Source organism: Sycon ciliatum, chromosome 3 (genome assembly GCF_964019385.1).
Source record: "Sycon ciliatum chromosome 3, ocSycCili1.1, whole genome shotgun sequence".
NCBI lineage: Eukaryota > Metazoa > Porifera > Calcarea > Leucosolenida > Sycettidae > Sycon > Sycon ciliatum.
The window spans coordinates 8058407-8076826 of NC_088645.1; the positions used below are offsets into that span (position 1 = coordinate 8058407).

At 48.2% G+C, this 18420-nt stretch overlaps 1 protein-coding gene across 3 annotated transcripts; it reads left to right on the forward strand.

The window, feature by feature from the left end:
* The first annotated feature begins 357 nt into the window (after nucleotides 1–357).
* On the forward strand, nucleotides 358–17729 carry LOC135811317 (protein tweety homolog 1-like). 3 transcript variants are annotated; one of them, XM_065324539.1, is made up of 15 exons: nucleotides 359–951; nucleotides 6746–6912; nucleotides 7254–7365; nucleotides 8110–8244; nucleotides 8680–8783; nucleotides 9356–9451; nucleotides 11454–11526; nucleotides 11910–11976; nucleotides 12569–12621; nucleotides 12854–12970; nucleotides 13501–13596; nucleotides 14204–14244; nucleotides 14629–14730; nucleotides 15570–15598; nucleotides 16543–17729. In XM_065324539.1, exons 1-14 carry the CDS (start codon nucleotides 820–822, stop codon nucleotides 15583–15585), a joined length of 1311 nt encoding a protein of 436 aa, XP_065180611.1. In that variant the 5' UTR covers nucleotides 359–819; the 3' UTR covers nucleotides 15586–15598; nucleotides 16543–17729. The 3 variants fall into 3 exon arrangements, with proteins under 3 accessions (XP_065180609.1, XP_065180611.1, XP_065180610.1); XM_065324538.1 differs by having other exon boundaries at nucleotides 361–951; nucleotides 15570–15627; XM_065324537.1 differs by lacking the exon at nucleotides 15570–15598 and having other exon boundaries at nucleotides 358–951.
* Nucleotides 17730–18420: the final 691 nt, after the last annotated feature.

Below are 18420 nucleotides of genomic sequence, written 5' to 3' on the forward strand. Positions count from 1 at the left end.
GCAGGCTATTGTTACTTACAAAATACAAGGCCAGCTAGCTAGCTAGAGCACTGCCGGATGCCAGTGAGTCTGTGCCAGCCGTTCTGGCGGATACAATCAGCCATGTCCATGATAACGCCAAAAATCCAGTTGTACGTCACGTCGTGTGTATATGTACTCGTGCGCGTGCGTGTGTGTACGTGTACGTGTCAGCCTGTCAGCTCAGATCAGGTCGACAGTGCACTACTACTGTGAGTGTAGACTCGGCTCAGATACACTACAGAAAAAAAGCCTGCGACCAGTCTACCAGGTCTACTGCTAGCTGCTGAGTAGATCTACTGTCTAGATCTACATCCGACTCATCAGCAGCACAGATCAGATCAGGGACCCAGTCGGAGGCTCGGAGCTGAACTCTGTCCAGTGTGGACCTGCTATGCATGCAGTCTGTCAGTGTCACTTGTATTACTAGTCTTCACTCTACAGTCGGTCAGCTGCGTCCCCGCCACAGCTAGCTATCCACCCTCGAGCCTCCTACTAATACACAGACTGTACTACAGTACAGCGCGCGTGGACTCGACTTCAAAAACTTCATTGACCTGCAGACTGTGCCTGTTGCCAGTGTTGGCGTTGGTGCTTGCTTGTCGCATAGCAGTGTAGAAGTTAGTTTTCTTTTGGAGTTGCGATTTGGGTCGAGCACGTTCTGTTCAAGCTGTACAGGTTCATTCTCCCTTCCTGCACCAGTGTGTTCTGTGTACGCTGTATCGGAGGCCAACTCAACTGGCAGGAGTAAAAGGAATCGTGATCAGCTGTCTCTCGTGGTGATATCCTCCGCCAACAGTCATGGCGACCTGTGGAACGGTCGGCTATATGGTGTCCAGCTTGGCGAAGGAGCTGCACGGCTTTCCGCACAAGAATCGCAACTTGAAAACTGTCAGCGATGAGTTTGACCCCACTGAACTCTCCTACTACGAGGTGAGTTTGTAATCGTAGAGTGTGCTGCTGTTGCGTGTAAAAAAAGTCTAGTTTCACGTCATATCCCGACCTGGCTAGACATGAAGACACGGGTGTTTGTACCTCCTCGCTCCTGTGCCGGTCGCTCTCTTCCCCCTCGCTTCTGGGAAAGTGCTGTTCGCAGGTCCTTGAAAGTGATATGGTGATTTGTGCAACACTCGAAATGCTCCTTCGCCAGTAACACCAGCAATCATTTTGATTGTGTTTACAAATTTCTGGTGATAGTGGTGTCACAGTGCTCTTGCGTTCCGTCACTTTGGTTCTGGTCACCGGCGGCAGAGCCATTCTATAAGCAGTACTACAGGGTGGCGTTCAGGTGAATGTTGTCTTCTGCGCTCTGCCTTTCAGCTTCCTCTCCCTGGCCCTTTGACTCACTGAGATTGTGAGCGTGTCACAGTTCGTAACGACAGCTGGGTTGTGGTGTTAGCCTTCACGAACAAGGCGATTTCTTTCGGTTTTTCTGCGAAGCACGGGGCGGACCGGCACGCCAGTGTGTTGCTGTGCGCGCGCGCGCACGTATGTGTGTGTGCGTGTGTGTGTGTGTGTGTGTGTGTGTGTGTGTACATTGTGTGTTGAATATTTTATTAATTTTGTGGTGTAGGTGTGCATGGTACCGGTGAAATTACTATCTTGACTTGTTCCCTCCGTCAGTTCAAATGCATTGGACTATCTGCGTATTATCCACCCCGGACTAGTGACATGTGCTTCAATGTTGCAATACAATGCGCAAGTAGATCTGTGTACAAGGGCAATTCTTAGACTCTCGCGTGCAGTTCTGGCAACTCTCAATGGGTTCCCGTTTGAGAGGACCTGCGGGGCCGGTGCAAATGCCGCGATGCAGTTAATTGCTGGTGAAATGGCTGCACTCAGAGTAAAGCGATGACAGTCGATCGGAAACTGTCGGTGGGAAAGGGCACAGCATCTCCGATGGAAGTGATTGTCGTCAAGTGAGCCGTTCTCGTGGGTCGGCTGCACGAAGCTTGTAGTTGTACACGGACGTTGATACCAGCAGAGAACACCGCTGCTATCTGCTAGATGCTGTGTGGCTGCGGTTGTTTCAACTAACTACTTGTTTGCCTGAGCCACCCGTCTTTGCTGTGTACTATAATGTGGTGTTGTGCCGTTCTCCCCGAATGGGTGTTGGTAAATCGTAACTGACTGCTTTGTACCAGTAGATTCGGCTCTTCCTCCATTGGCATTGTATTGACTGTTGCATTGTGCTGTACTGTTGCGAAAGAAAATCGTTGGCAGTGTGTTTCCTCCAAAAATAGCTGCTCGTGTAGTTGATTGCCTTGTATGCAAGAACGACACGTACAGTGCCTGCACGTGGTGACCTCATATCATGATGTTTCTGAGCCGATCCGTCCCAGTTTGCCATTTACGGTCCACGCAGTCCGCGTGTGAATGTCCCCTTCGTTCCGTGTGTGTTGTATTATGTACATGTATCCGGAAAAACTATGACGTTTAGTTCGACATGAGTGTATGAAGGGGGGGTTTAGCTTGGACTTGGAGGCTGTCCCTGGCAGGAAAGCATTGTGTGTCGTGGAAGTCAGTTTACAGCACAGGGAATAACAGCAATTCACATGCCATAGCTACTCTGTTGCCTGTTGAATGGCAGTGATTGATAATGATTATTATGTGTCAAGCGCGTGACAGTGACTGACATTGTGTGGAGGATTGTTATGGCACTGTACGCTCATATCTCTCAGTTTTGTACATCCCTTTTGTAACTCGAAATGGCCGTAATCATGAATCGCATATGTTTCCATGGGGAAGAGCCAGCGATCTGGCATATCAGGTCAGTCTTTCCACAGCAATTGGCGAAAGAGAAGTAATATTTCCGCTTGAATTCACCAACAAGGCGCCCCGTGGACCGAGGTGCCCGTAACTTGGGGGTCTGGCCCGTGAAGAGAGATCTGAGTGTACCAGCTATGGCATTGCATTGTGCTGGCATCATGCACATAGCGTGCGAGAGAGAGAGAGAGAGAGAGAGAGAGAGAGAGAGAGAGAGAGAGAGAGAGAGAGAGTGTGTGTGTGTGTGTGTGTGTGTGTGTGTGTGTGTGTGTGTGTGTGTGTGTGTGTGTGTGTGTGCATGCATCTGTGTGTGCGCACGCACGCCCGTCTGTGTAAGTGCAGGACTGTGCGGCATCTGTGGTGGCAGTACATGTTTATAACCTTTATTAGGGGCCATCCGTAAATATAGATATTTATTTAGAAACGAAAACTAGTCGTTTAGGAGGGAGGGGGTTTAGCGCCTGTTCGTTTCTCGAAAAATATCGATGCACAGTTTGTATGTGTGGGCACGTCCAGAAAAGAAAAGAAAAAATATCGATACTATGCATCGTTTGTATAATTATGTTCGTTTCTGAGGGAGGGGGGAGGGGGGTTGAAGAGAAACGACTAGTTTTCGTTTCTAAATAAATATCGGTGTTTACGGATGGCCCCTTAGAGGTGTCTGAGCGTACATGTACGTCCGAGACTGTACTGGGGGAGAGGAGTGCTGGCAATACTGGGGTGGTGGAACCGGTCCGGTTGACCAGGCCATGGCCGGACCAACTGTTTGGCCATCAGCATGTGTGTTTACTGCTGAGGAGGTCATGTGTATACCCTCCATATCATACACAAACTGTATGAAAGGCTAGGGTATTGCCGGACCAATCGAAAACTGCTTCCGCCGGTCCTGCAGTGAGTGTTGCTATGGAGGCCATGTGTACCTGCCACTTCATACACAAATGTATGAACGGGCTATGGCAGGGCCGGACCAATGAAAAATCGCGGGTGGGTCCTGTGATGATAATAATTGTGTGTCCTGCAGCGTTTGAAAGAGATTCCAGGGAAAACGTTTATTGTTAGAACACCTTGTTGTGATAGCCGTTTGGGCTATCAAGGTTGGCTACAGCAGCCCTATGATTTCGAAGGAGAAGTGCGGCTATGTTGCTGATGTGCACAGCTCGGCTGTAGTCCTAGGGTATCGCTGCCACCTGTTTATTGGGGGGGGGGGGGGGGGGCAGGAGTTATGGTCTAATCATGGTCGGATAGTGTGTATCGTGTTCTCCAAGGTCGTCACTTCAAGGAAATCAAAAGTCGAATATCAGGGATACTTCGCGTATATAAGATGCGGAAGATGCATGAAACGGTATATTCTCCAAAGACCAAACCATCAAGATGTAAGGAGGGCAATCTTCTGGCTACGGCAAAGCCGAAAACGGCCTGCGCGTGCACTTGTGTGTGTGTGGGGCGGGGGGGGGGGGGGGGTGCGTGCATGCGGGGGGTGTGCGTGAAAGTTAGTGGCCGAATTGACACGCACGGTCGAAAGCCATGATGGATCTGTAGCCGGCGCAGATATTACCATGGCAACGCCGAGCACTTTGCATTGGAGCGTGGGAACCGACTAGTATGCTGTGCGGCCGACCGGCAACACAGCTCACATCGTCACCGGGATTTCTGTCTCTGCGTGTCATAATCAGATTCATCCCATACACGGCAAGATTCCTTAGCGCCCTGACGCGCTGCCCTGCTTCCTGTTAGAGTATGGATATCGGGACGAGAATGTTGACTTGTGCAACACAGGCGATACCCCGCGTTTTTCACACTTGACACAATGTTTCCTGTTAGCGTCTTGCACTTTCTCACCGAAAACAAAACAAAAAACATTCCCGGGTTGTACTTTCTCGGGTAAAGCTTTTTTGCCCCAATAATAAATGGCATACTAGTCGTTGTGTTGCCATGGCCAGGAACTGGCAAACACATGTTTCCTGTACAGTAAAGCCGTTATGAAATGTCGATTCATCTGGTCCTGTTGATCGCTATCCTGAAATTGTTGTCGCCTCGCCGCTTTTTATACAGATTTCCCGTATTTATATTATAAAAAAGATGTTTTAAAAGCTCGTGGACGTGAATGCAATCAGTGTGTGTGTGTGTGTGTGTGTGTGTGTGTGTGTGTGTGTGTGTGTGTGTGTGTGTGTGTGTATGTGTGTGCGCGTGGGTGTGCGTGTGGGCCCACTGCCTGTCAACTGCAATGAAATGAACTGGGTGCAACCGGTCCTGTGTTGTGCGGGGGCTCTAAGACAGTGTTCTGACAGTGCACGCCAGCAGTGCTGCAGAGTTTGTGGCAGTGTTGTGTTGTGCTGGTATCGTATTCAGGGCTTGCGATGTCGCTAGTGGTTCAGCTCCTCTGGGGGCAGTTCAGGAGGAGAGCATGGCTCCTCTGGACAGGGCAGAGCTTATTGTGCGTTTGGGTTATTGCAGCCATTCATGCCCCCGCCGGCATACACACACAGTCTGCTGCTGCACTGGTGGCAATGCAAACCTCAGCCCGCTTACTTCTCTCCGCCGCAACTTGTGATGTATTTTTTCCGGTCTGGTGTGGTCTGGGCTGGCTGTGACCATTGGCTGTTTGCTGTGCAGCTGGACAGCACAAATTTGGCCACATGACAAAGCTGTGAACACCACTTGCATTGTGTACCCTATATGGTATTGTGTACCGTATACAGTACTGAGCAGATGTATTGCCTAGATGATTGTATAGTATTGTGTACTCGGTGGTGTACTGTTGTGGTTAGTGTAGCTCCTCTGAGTAGATCCTCTTCACTCTGGTCTGTGTTGTATTACCTACCTCTTAGCGGGCTAAGTGGCCACCATGTGGGGGAAGTTTCGGGGAAACCTCCATGTCTGTGCACCCATTGCGGCTGTGCTGCACAACCAGATACACTACACTGTGGAAGTACTTGTACACAATTGTAGTTGGTTTTGACGTATAGGACTGAGTACCCCGTTGTCCCCTGTCTAAACATGGCTTGACACAACTCTATAGTGACTGGTTTCAGTGACACTGCCAGGCCCCAGTGGTAGTGCCTCTGTCCATGTATCATTGTGTTGAGTGGTACAATGCCAGCACATGTTGCAGTGTTGTCAGTCATTGCTAGCATTATTAGCACAGCATCAGATCTGCCTGTGTTGATATCAGAGCGACACTGCAACTCTATCTCTCCGGAAGAAGAGAATGTTTCCAGCGCTGTCAGACGGACATGGTCTGCCTGATGTCTCAGCATGGCTGATGTCTGTCTATCTGTGTGTGTGTGTGTGTGTGTGTGTGTGTGTGTGTGTGTGTGTGTGCGTGTGCGTGTGCGTGTGTGTGTGTGTGTGTGACAGTTATCTGTCTTGGCCGTTTTATACCGATGTACTCCGTGTGGTGTAGACCAGGTGTGCATTGGTGGTCGATTCACATGGCTTCGCCAGTTGTGTGGATTAAACAGTTATCTGGCGCAAGTCTCGATCTGTCTCATTCAGATCTTGTTCGCTATCGTTGCTATAAGAGAAAATCTGTGGGTGCACATCCAGTGCGTTTGCAGATTTGCGTGCTTCTCTTGCGACGGGCGTATACATGGTACATGGTACATGGTGTGTGTGTGTGTGTGTGTTTGCATGTGTGTGTGTGTGGGGGGGGGGGGGGGGGGCGTTTGTGTCGCAGCTGTGTTCATGGTATGGGAACATCATAAATCTGTGAAAAACGATACTTTGTAGCATGTAGTGTTTACGAATATACTTCGGAGCGTGTCTATAATATTTTTGGTTGTGTGTGTGTGTGTGTGTGTGTGTGTGTGTGTGTGACTTTGGTGGTGGGTTCGTTGGTGGCGGTGGGCTCGGTGGTGCTGGCGGCGGTGCTGCTACTGCTGCTGTTGGTGCTGTTGATGGTGCTGGTGCTGGTGCTGGTTGCTGTGCTGCTATGTGGGCACATGGATCTCTACTGCTGCAGGGCGTCTTCTTCAGCGCCGGTCTCTTCCTGGTCATCGGCTTCATCTTGATGGCGTTTGCCTGCATCTACCTGTGTGTCAGGGCATGCTGTTGTAACAAGGAGGCGCCACCAGGAAAGTCAAAAGGCTGCAATCCCGTATTCCTCCTCATCTGCGTTTTGCTTTGCCTGTAAGTGCGAGTACAAGTGGGAGCAACATCTAACACACCAGGGTCTTTTGAGGGCATTTGATAGTTGCATGACTGTATAAACTTCACCCATATAAGGAGTTGACCACCACCTTGCCACCACTAAATCCTGCCAACATGATATGGATAGTGAACCTGGTTTGTCTTCTATATTTGGGTGAATGTATACATGACGATCGAGTACCGTATATTGGCTCTTGTGCATGGCTACGTCAAGGCATTGGGACTGACATGTTAGCCATGCTGTCGACAATCCCAGTGATACGGACAGACCACGTAAACCGTATGTGTGTGTGTGTGTCTGTCTGTCTGTCTGTCTACAGCGGTGGCTTGGTTCTGGGCTACTATGGGAACGAGTTCACGCGGGACGGCATGTTGGGAGTAGCGAGCTCAGTCAAGTCTGCCAACGGCACGGTGTCATCTGCAAACACCAGGGTATGATTATAGAGATCTGACCAGCTCTTCCCGGCGGCTATGGTATATAGATCCCGGTCACCCCTGCACTGGAGAGTAACGCAGCTCCTGAAACGGCTCCACAAGTTGTAAAAAGAAGGATCCACGCGCGGGATTCGAACCCAGTGCCCCCTGTCTTTCCAGGACACTGCCCTGCCGATTAGCCTGCACACACACACACACACACACACACACACACACACACACACACACACACACACACACACACACACACACACGTGGGTTCTTCTTGCTACACCGCCCCAACAGGCTGTGTCCTCACGCCATACAGCCGTGCATGTCGTTTCAGCTAAAACTCTAATCTGCTGCCTAACATGTTGGCATGGTAACTTGTGCTAGGGACGTTACACTATTCTCTAAACTTGTTCCTATCGCTTCGATTTCTGGCTCACTGAATTGGGTATGAAAAATGAGCCGGAAAACATAGAAGATTTACCTTGCCGAGTGTGCGTGTATGCGTGCGTGCATGCGTGTCCGTGCGTGTGTGTGTATTTGTGTGCGTGCATTCGTGTGTGTGTGTGTATGTATGTGTGCATGTATGCATATATGTGTGCGTGCATATGTGTACGTGGGGTGTCCGTGCATACATCGTCATATAATAATGTCTGTCTGTGTGTCTGTGTGTCTGTGTGCATGTCTGCGTGTGTGTGTGTGTGTGTGTGTGTGTGTGTGTGTGTGTGTGTTCGTGTCTGTCTGTGTGCATAGGTCAATCTCATCACAACTAACTTGACAGGGCAATCACGGCTGCTTTACCGCTTGCAGCTGGAAATAGGCAACTCGTCTGTACCAGATCCGCAAAAGACAAATTACGTTAATCAGGCTAGCCAAGCTAGAGGTCAGGTAAGGCCACAGTGAGAAAGAATGATACGTTATGTTTCACGGCATTTCACTCCCGAAAAGCTGGGTCAGTTGATTGTTAGTTCTACTAACACTGGATTCGATCAAGATTATATTATCCTAGTAACCCCAAGAGTGTGCAACTGCCTGCACAATCTCTATACAGTGCTGCGACCGCAGAACTTCACATCACGTGATATTGTTCAAAAGTTTACGCTGGCAAACAGTGCAAAGTGACCACAAGAGAGTTGAACCCAAAGCAGGGCTGCGTGCAACCCTGCATCTATCATGCACAGGGTGCGAATAATGTGTGCGGGTTCGTCGCGTGATGTATAGTTCTGCCGTCGCAGACCCCTTTAAGCTGGACTTGCACACTACTGGGGGCTATGTACTGTTGATTCGATCAATCTCCTATGTTCTCTGTACTACGTGATACAGGTGAACTCGGCAGCCGATCAGTCCCGTGAGATCAGCAGCTCTCTGGAAAGCGTACCGAACGTGGCCAAGTATGCCGACGACCTGAAAAAATACGAGGACTACAGGTGAGCAGTGTGACGACGATTCGCGGAACAACAGAGCTGGAGAGGTTATACATACATGGGACACTGCATAGTATTCTCATCATGCAATTCACGCACACGCACACACACACACACACACACGAACCAACACACACTTACACACACACACACACTTTCGTCAGGGAAATTGGCTACAAAGAGAGTGTAATTAGTTGTTATACTTGCCCTATTTACAGCTGTGGCAACTGAAAGGCGGATGTGCACTTGCAGCTCTGCAAACAGGTTTTTTCATCACCTCATACATGGTTTTGCGAAGCCTTTAGCACCGTCGCGGACATTAGCCTGGATTTCACTTTTCACGGCAGTTCTTGTTTGTTTATACTCAGTAACTGTGTATGTGTGTTTGAGTGTGCACATCTGTGTGGCGTACATGCACATGTGTGTGGCGTACATGCACATGTGTGTGTGTGTGTGTGTGTGTGTGTGTGTGTGTGTGTGTGTGTGTGTGTGTGTGTGTTTGTGTGCATATGTGCACATGTGTGTGCGTATGTGTGTGTTTGCATGTGCGTCTATTTACGCTGTTTCATTTGCAGGTGGAGGTCGACGATTGGCGTGCTGTGCTACGTTCTTGGTATTCTCTTGTTAGCCGTTCTGTGCGTCTTCTGCAAGTCTGTCTGCATGCTACAATTGTGAGTGATGATGTTCAGTCCCAGCTATACGCTACATACCTCAATACAGTACTGTTGGTCGCCGAAGAACTGGGGGATCAGCCTTCTAGCCTAGACGGTTCTCGTGTTCATGTACTGCAGTCTACGCACAGTTGAATCACCGTGTATACATTGGTATGCTGTGCTTACAGTGCGTTTCAAAAATATAGACGCGTGATTTAAAAAAAAACCGTTAGGCCAGCATCTATACCACATAAAAGCTGTGATCACTTTGTGCATAAAAAATTCGAAATTGGGCGTTTGCTATCCGATCGCTTAAAAATCGATATGAGAGTAACTGCAGGAAGGACCTGAGCAATATTCCGAAAAAAATCTCAAAAAGCTCCAGCCAAATTTGAAATATTTCAAAAATACCATGCGTCTATATTTTTGAAATGGACTAGTGAAATCCTAGCCTGTTCGTTCTTCGGCGCTACCCGGCAGTACTGTATCCTTAAAATGAGATGCCTATCAGTTATTTTATTGTCCACATCAAAGTTTCCTCATCGTCTATACAGTAAACCTGTCAAGGCGACCACTCTGATAAGGCGACCACCTGTCCTAGAGGTCCACTATAACCAGTAAAATGACCCTGGCTAAGGTGACCACCTGTGCTAGAGGACCACTATAACCAGTAGAATGACCCTGGCTAAGGTGACCACCTGTCCTAGAGGACCACTACAACCAGTAGAATGACCCTGGCTAAGGTGACCACCTGTCCTAGAGGACCACTACAACCAGTGGAATGACCCTGGCTAAGGTGACCACCTGTCCTAGAGGACCACTTTAACCAGTAGAATGACCCTGGCTAAGGCGACCACCTGTCCTAGAGGACCACTTTAACCAGTAGAATGACCCTGGCTAAGGCGACCACCTGTCCTAGAGGACCACTACAACCAGTAGAATGACCCTGGCTAAGGCGACCACCTGTCCTAGAGGACCACTATAACCAGTAGAATGACCCTGGCTAAGGTGACCACCTGTCCTAGAGGACCACTATGACCAGTAGAATGACCCTGGCTAAGGCGACCACCTGTGCTAGAGGACCACTATAACCAGTGGAATGACCCTGGCTAAGGTGACCACCTGTCCTAGAGGACCACTATAACCAGTAGAATGACCCTGGCTAAGGAGACCACCTGTCCTAGAGGACCACTTCAACTAGGACCAATCGATGTGATTTCCAGTTGAATGACCCTGGCTAAGGAGACCACCTGTCCTAGAGGACCACTTCAACTAGGACCAATCGATGTGATTTCCAGTTGAATGACCCTGGATAAGGAGACCACCTGTACCCGGGGACTACATTTCGAAAGTCCCTTGAGCGGTCGGCTTAGACAGGTTTTACTGTATTAGAATTATCCGGAATTCCGGCCAGAGTGTGCAGATTTTGGGTGTTTTTAAGAATGTGCCAACGTGCTGATCCGAAACATTTTCTGGTCCATATACAATCAGGTTTTTGAGCCAAATTCAGCCAGCTCCTGAAAGAGTTCTGTATGAATTACAATGGTGTATGCATGTGTAATGCATGGAGATGCCTGGCAAGTGCGTTAGCACGAAACTCGAGAGTAGCGGCTCTTTTCTTGGTGTGCTTTTTGCTTTTCAATACTATGCATGTGTTTCCATATGTTTTATGTGTCTGTTTCCATGTGTCTGTTTCCATGTGTGTGTGTGTGTGTGTGTGTGTGTGTGTGTGTGTGTGTGTGTGTGTGTGTGTGTGTGTGTGTGTGTGTGTGTGTGTGTGTGTGTGCGTGCGTGTATGAGTGTATGAATGTGAGCGTGCATGTCTGCGTGTGCATGTCTGCATTCATGTGTGTGTGTGTGTGTGTGTGTGTGTGTGTGTGTGTGTGTGCGTGTGTGTGTGCGCGTGTGTGTGTGTGTGTATACATGCGTGTGTGTGTGTACATGCATGTGTGTGTACATGTGTGTGTGTGCATTCATGTGTGTGTACACGTGTGGACGTGTGTGCGTGTTCGCTGTACAGCAATGTTTTCTTGACGCTGATAGCACTGATTGTGGCATGGCTGTACGGCGGTGTCTTCATCGGTGTTGGTGTGGTAAGTAAAAAAAAATAAAAAAGTGATATACTCGTTGTCCATGCTACTGCGAACCAACCAGTCTGATACCGTTGCAGATAATCTTTCAATTGGTCCGTAAGAGGGCTTGATATCCATACGATGGTACTACATCACACGTCCAGCCAAGGCGTTCACTGTTGCACACAGACAGACGGACATACAGACAGACAAACAGACGGAAAACAGACAGAGAGACTGACAAACAGACTGGCAGATAGACAGAATAACAGACAGACAGACGGAATTGACTGACAAGCACAGTGAGAGAGAGAGAGAATGTTCAGGTCTTGTAAAACCCTGTAGTCCCACTAATCTACATGTATGTGTGTTGTTCATTTCTTCTCTCTGTAATATCTTGGCAGCTTGGCGGTGACTTCTGCGTTGATCCAGATGCCTATATCGACCGGGCCGTATCGAATTCCTCACGAGGTCAGTACACCACTGCACACTGCATTATGCCTCTACATTTTGGTGAAGTGAAATAAATATAACCAAACAATGACCTTTTTTCTTCTTCTTTTTTGTTGTTGTGAAAAGCAGTGATTGAGTGTGAGCCAGTGTTGCTCACAAGCCAATTTTTACTTATGAAGCTGTGTGATGCGTCCTACAAGATTTTAAACAAACAATTACCGGACGCATCCAGCGACTTGCCATGTAGGCCGCCGATGTTTGGACATTTCTTGGAACTGCGCTTCGAACCATGAAGCCGTACTAATTGTATGCACGTGTGGTACACGAGTGTCATGCGGGTATGTCGATGTACAGCTCTAATGCTTCTATTCCAATGCAAGGCAGGGGCGTCACACACGGCACGACCAGTCTGACCATGGTCGTGTACCACTTTTCCTCCAGGATGGTCCGTCCGCCCAGAGCGCCTGTTGAACACTAAAACGTGCCCTGTTGGGTGAAAAATCTGATCTTCTGTCCCCAGGGACCCCCCCAGGCATGTTTTATTACTCGTATGCTAAGAGTCATGTACGTACGTGGCTCTGTGTTTGTTTGTTCTCTACCCTGATCGCAGAACAAGTGGTCTACTTCACACGCTGTGGAAACTGCAGCAATCCGTTTGAAAATGTGAGAGCAACACGCACTTCACTTACTTACTTGTGTGCGTGTGTGTGGGTGTCTGTGTCTGTGTGCGTGTATGTATGTGTGCATGTCTGTGTGTGTCTGTGTGTGTGTGCGTGCGTGCGTGAGTGTGCATGTATGCACATGTGTACACATTAAGTTAATGTGACATGTGTATTCAGGACTTCAGGTAGTGATGTACGTTTGCCTTGTTCTGTGGATGTTCTGGTGCACATAGGACTTTAACACGGCGAGAGACAACCTGAATCGCAGTATTGTTCAGGTTGCTAGCCTGACTGCTGACGTTCAGGCTTACCGCAATTTCACTTCCGATAACTCCACTGATCAAGCCCTGGTAAGATGTTGCTAGCTGTGTGATGTTGTCAGCCCCGCCGCTACTGCTGATGATAGGCCCCTTTTACGGGCAACAAAACACAATTTGCCAAGATGAAGGATGTTAACGCAAATGAAGAAAATAATTGTATGAAACAACTTCGGTAAGCCAACATCTACGATCACCACTACGGAAGAAAACCAGACGAAATGCCCGCTGCTGCTGCTGCCTACACCACCTCTCCTTGCTGGCATCACTGTTGCTGCCCCCCCCCCCCCCCCCCCTCCTCCTCATCTCTCAAAATCATGCATGAACACGCTTGTAACTCACATGTTTCGCTCTCTCTCTACTATATCTATCTTTTTTCTCTCTTTTCGTCTCTCTCTCTCTCTCATGCATCTGCGTTCGGGCGTAAAAAAAACCCTGTTGTAGAGGTCTCAGTTTTCGTTTGTTAGACTTACCTGTCTTTATGAATGTAACTTACTCTCTTCATCTCTCTCTATCTATGCATCTCTATCTCTCTATCTCTCCCTCCGTCCTGCGCTGTGCAGACAACACTTACTGAACTCCAGTACAGTCTTAGCGGTGTGGACGTCATCCTGGTGAACCTCTTCAACCAGGACATCAACTGCACTAACCTCAACAACGTAAGAACTCTCACTACTCACTTCGCATAATTGTGTTGTATTTGAGTAGGGTCCTCATTCCTTGCCACATTCTACCTTTCAAAGGCTTTCATGCAATTGTTTTCAGTATGTGAGTTGTATTCCAATCCTCCACCGTGGCAAAGATGTGTTTTGTTGGCACGTAAGAACAAACATGACAACGGTGTGTTGGTATCCGTCCTTTCTATCTACTACTCCCGGTCCAATGCCGCCGCCTCAACACTCTCAGAAACGATTGTCTGTATGGCAGGAACAATTGGTATTGAAATACTGCCGTACACCAGCCATTCCCAGTGTCCAGATGTAACGTTATTTCCTCCCACGGCCTATTCTCTGTGTGTGCATGTGTGTGTGCGCGCGTGTGTGTTTGTGTGTGTTTGTGTGCGCGTGTGTGTTTGTGTGTGTGCGCGTGTGTTTGTGTGTGCGTGTGTGTGCTGTGTGTATGTGTGTGCATGCCCTGTGCGTGTGTGTCCGGGTGCATGCGCGCCCTGTGTGTGTGTGTGTGTGTGTGTGTGTGTGTGTGTGTGTGTGTGTGTACATGTGCATGTATGTGTGTACGTATGTATTTGCGCTGCTGCTGCTGCTCCAGGACTACAATGATCTTCTGACGTCAGCCTGCAAGAAAACACTGTAAGACTACTGTAAAAGGAAAGAACTTTCCGGTGGTGTTTTATTTTCGGTAACTTCGGTGCCGAAATTTGTCCAAAAATAAAACGCACCGAAGATGTCGGTATAGTACTAGTACACTTACCTGGAACGCGGGTTTACCGAAAATTTCCCTCCACCGAACCGCCGATTTTGGAGAATACCGAAAATATTACACCACCGAAAATTTCTGCTTTTACAGTGTTGTGTTTTGTGTTAGCACATAGCCTGCAGTACTCTGTATACCTGTTTCCCATGTCCTACACAACGTGTGCGTGTTGTTTGATCTTGTGGACAGTGCTGGTCTTGTCTTGTTTTGCTTTAACCCGTTGTTTGTTGTCATCTTCTTCGTCACTGTGTGTTGTGCAGCGATGGAGCAGTATTCACGTTTTCCGGCTGCTTTGTCCTGGGCGTGATGCTGGTGATGTTCATTGTGGCCTCGCAACTCTACTGGACTAGGCTCAAGGACGAGTAAGACTCTTGACCCTGTGTGTGTGTGTGTGTGTGTGTGTGTGTGTGTGTGTGTGTGTGTGTGTGTGCATGTGTGCATGTGTGTGTATCTGCCTGTCTCCCTGTCTGTCTGTCCGTGTGTGTTTGCATGCTTGTATGTGCGTGTGTGTGTACACGCGTGCCCCTGCGTATGTGTGTGTGTGTGTGTGTGTGTGTGTGTGTGTGTGAATGTGGGCGTGTGTGTGTGTGTGCCCCTTCCTCGGTATTGAATCTCTTAATCGATTTTCCTGCTCTAACTATACGCGTTTTCCAATGACTGGAGTTGATAGATGAATATCAGTACCTTGCTGTGGGTTGATGGGCATTCCGGGTGGATGTACCTTGCTGTGGGTTGATGGGCATTCCGGGTGGATGTTTGATGGTATTATGAATGGAGTCTCTAACGCATTATGCACTACATGTATGTTTTTTGTCTAACTGCGTGCAATGCATATGGCATGCCGTTTTAGACGTGCCCTCGTGCATTGTGTGTGCCTGTGTGTCCATGTGGGCACGTATGTTCATGTGCATGCGAATACCCTCCTCCTTAAACTAACGCCTGTCTCATTATTGATGACCGGGCAGAAAAACGTGCGGATTTTAGTTTGTTGTGGAAGCATGGTCAGCAGGTGTGTGGTGTGTGTGTGTGTGTGTGTGTGTGTGTGTGTGTGTGTGTGTGTGTGTGTGTGTGTGTGCGCGTGAGTGTGAGCAGGTAAATTATTTGTGCATTTCTTGTTTCTTGACGATGTGTACGCTTGCACGTGTGCGTGTGTATGTGCGTATGTGCATTTGCTCTTGACACACATGCATATTATTTACAGAGATAAAGGCTGGTAACCAATAGCAACAGGTAATCGTCTGACCCGTAAACACTGCCTGGTGAGATTTCCCCTCTGTTCACAGACACTGACACTAACTTGACACACACGTGTGTAGCTACAGTTGCGCTCACTGAAATCCGACCTAATGTGTAAAACTGGTGCCCTGGACCAGTTCCGATTACATCACTGTACTAGTACATGTGTGCGTCAAAGGCCATGCAAGTTGAGGGAGCCAGATTTCCACTTGAGGTCGGGTTTCACCAAGCGCAACTGTAGGAAGCATGCGTAATGCCTTCACACTGAAGGCTTGTCACATCTTGGTGGAAGTGTTTTGTGTTTTCCAGCTGCTCTGTTGGTCTAGCATTGCACGACCACTGATCTGAGTTGCCTCGGCCCTCGGCCCTGATCTGTGCAATCTGCTATAGCAGAGCAACTGAGTGTTGGCCAGTGATGCCAGATACCGATTTGTTGTTACAGTGAAGCTGCTTGAAGCGTTGTTCCGATTCTGTGACTCATCTTCTGCTGTGTCAGTAAAGACGAATAACGTGATAAGTTGATAACAGACATGTAACGAAGCAGTGTACCGTACAATGCGTGTGGTGTATTGGCATGCATTCTGCAAACGGCATTCTCTATACAATGTCTTCATGTATTGTATTGATCGATAACGGAATAAGTTGTGAAATGGATCTCTATGGATTACAGTTACTGGTAATAGTAGTACAAGTTGTTTACAGATGGCTTGCTGCTTATGTCCAGGTGTTGCCTGTGAACATGTACATGTATTGTCCTTTGGATTGGAATGCGTTATTTACACAAGACTGTGCGCATGTGTGTGTGTGTTTGTGTGTGCGCGCGCGCGTGTGTGTACATGCATGTGCGTGCATGCCCGTGTGTGCGCTTGTATACGTGTGCATGTACATGTATGTGTGTGCCCGTTCTTCTCCTTTTTTCCCCTCTGTCCCGTGAGCAGCAAGGATGGCAGCGATTACGTGGTGCACTCGTACCCAATGCAACGACGTCATAACAAAACCTAACCCAGCATTTGCATCATCATCGCCGTGGCAACACCTCTCTCACCGTCACCACGAGAACCCCTACTCCAGCATAGCACGATGTAGCCATAGAAACCACAAAATGGAATTATTCATTCGAGCGTGCCGTATTAATTTTTTTAGGAAATATTCCCCCCACCACTCTGCGCAATGAAATAGTATGCATGTGATTCCCCCACCCCATTGCTCTGCCGTAATCTTGAACCATCATACAATGTCTATGCGTTGCATATGGGAGCATGAGATGCAAGCCGCATTTTTTTTTTTTTTTACTCAAGCGCTCCCTGCTACTACGCCGCGAACCGTCTTTGCCTTTGAGATAAAGAAGACGCCGTGATTGGTGCCCGGCTATGCCGCCGTGTGTGCGGTGTTACTTGTGGTGCGTTCTCTCCGCGCTGTGAGTCCTGAACAGACGGACTAGTACCGCCACCACCACCACCAGCTAGAGCCGTGCCCTTCATGTTGCGCGCCGACTACGACTGCTTTCGCTTTCCTGTTCTGGAAGCTGAGTACCGGCTTGCTATCGCACGTGGAAGCGTCATCATGCCCGTTCTGTTCATTTACTCGCTGTGTTTATTGTCTTGTTCTTATTGGCATGGGTCGTGTGATCAGAGACAATTCTATGTGTTACTCGAATGAAATCTAAGAGAAAATGTGAAAGAGACAAGAGATAGATGGCGTCTTTATTTCTTTCGACCCCTTTTTCACATTGTTGTGCGCCATGTTGACGTCGTTGCATTCTTGCTTTTTAACTATCATCACGCAGGCTGCAATAGTGTTGGTTTGTCTAAGCAGGAAAATGATCCCAATGTATATGTACAGACGTAGGCGTTCTTTTAGAATCGATACGAACAAGTAGCACTTATGTAGACGTTCGCGCTGTATGTGATCTTCTGTACACTGACGACTGTGTACCCGAATCTCAAATTGAATAAGACAGTAGTACTTATGATATGTGGACTTTCGCATTGTATTGGAGTTTCTGTATGCTGACTGTTTTGTGCATGCTGACTGTTTTGTGCCCAAATCTCAAATTCTTTATTCGTTGTTCCGCTGTTTTTTTTCTTCTCCATATTGATGTGGCTATACCGAACCTTAGCCTGAAGCAACATGGCCTGTTTGCGTGCTGTGTTTGTGTGTGATGCCGGTGGTGTGTACGGGTCTGTGTGTGCTTACGCATGTGCCCGTACGTACGTGTGTGTGTGTGTGTGCGTGTGTGTGTGTGAATCTGTGGGTGCACATCCAGTGCATTTCCAGATTTGCGTGCTTCTCTTGCGACGGGCATGTACATGGTACATGGTGTGTGTGTGTGCGTACGCGTGAGCGTGCACATGCATGTACATGGCAATTGAACACAAGTCATGTAGATCTACAAAGGGGGATCACGTTTCAGAGGGTAGTGCAGTGCACTGAGCTATATGTAGGTGTGGACTCTACAAAGGGGATCACGTTTCAGACGGCAGTGCAGTGCACTGTGGAGGTGGTGTAGACTACTAGTATACAAAACATCACAAGGCACCACGCGGGGGGGGGGGGGGGGGGCACACTGTATTGAAAATAGTGTTTTGGACTGCAACCAGAGAAAAAGACTTGCTTTGAGTTTACACGTAGATTCTTTCCAAATACACTGTACAGTCTGTATCGGCTATAGAGTGACCGGACATAAGAATATATCGGCTACAGTGATATTGGTACGAAATATCAAAAGCAAAACGTATTTTATCCAGTACAAATATCACTATAACCAATATTATCGGATGTAATGATATATCGGATATTATGATGGCAACAAAGAA

Coding starts and splice junctions, on each gene's coding strand:
- LOC135811317 (XM_065324537.1), top strand. CDS start 820: ATGGCGACCTGTGGAACGGTCGGCTATATGGTGTCCAGCTTGGCGAAG. Junction 7,366..8,109: donor TGTCATCTGCAAACACCAGG/GTATGATTATAG, acceptor CTGTGTGCATAG/GTCAATCTCATCACAACTAA. Junction 12,622..12,853: donor GCAGCAATCCGTTTGAAAAT/GTGAGAGCAACA, acceptor TGGTGCACATAG/GACTTTAACACGGCGAGAGA.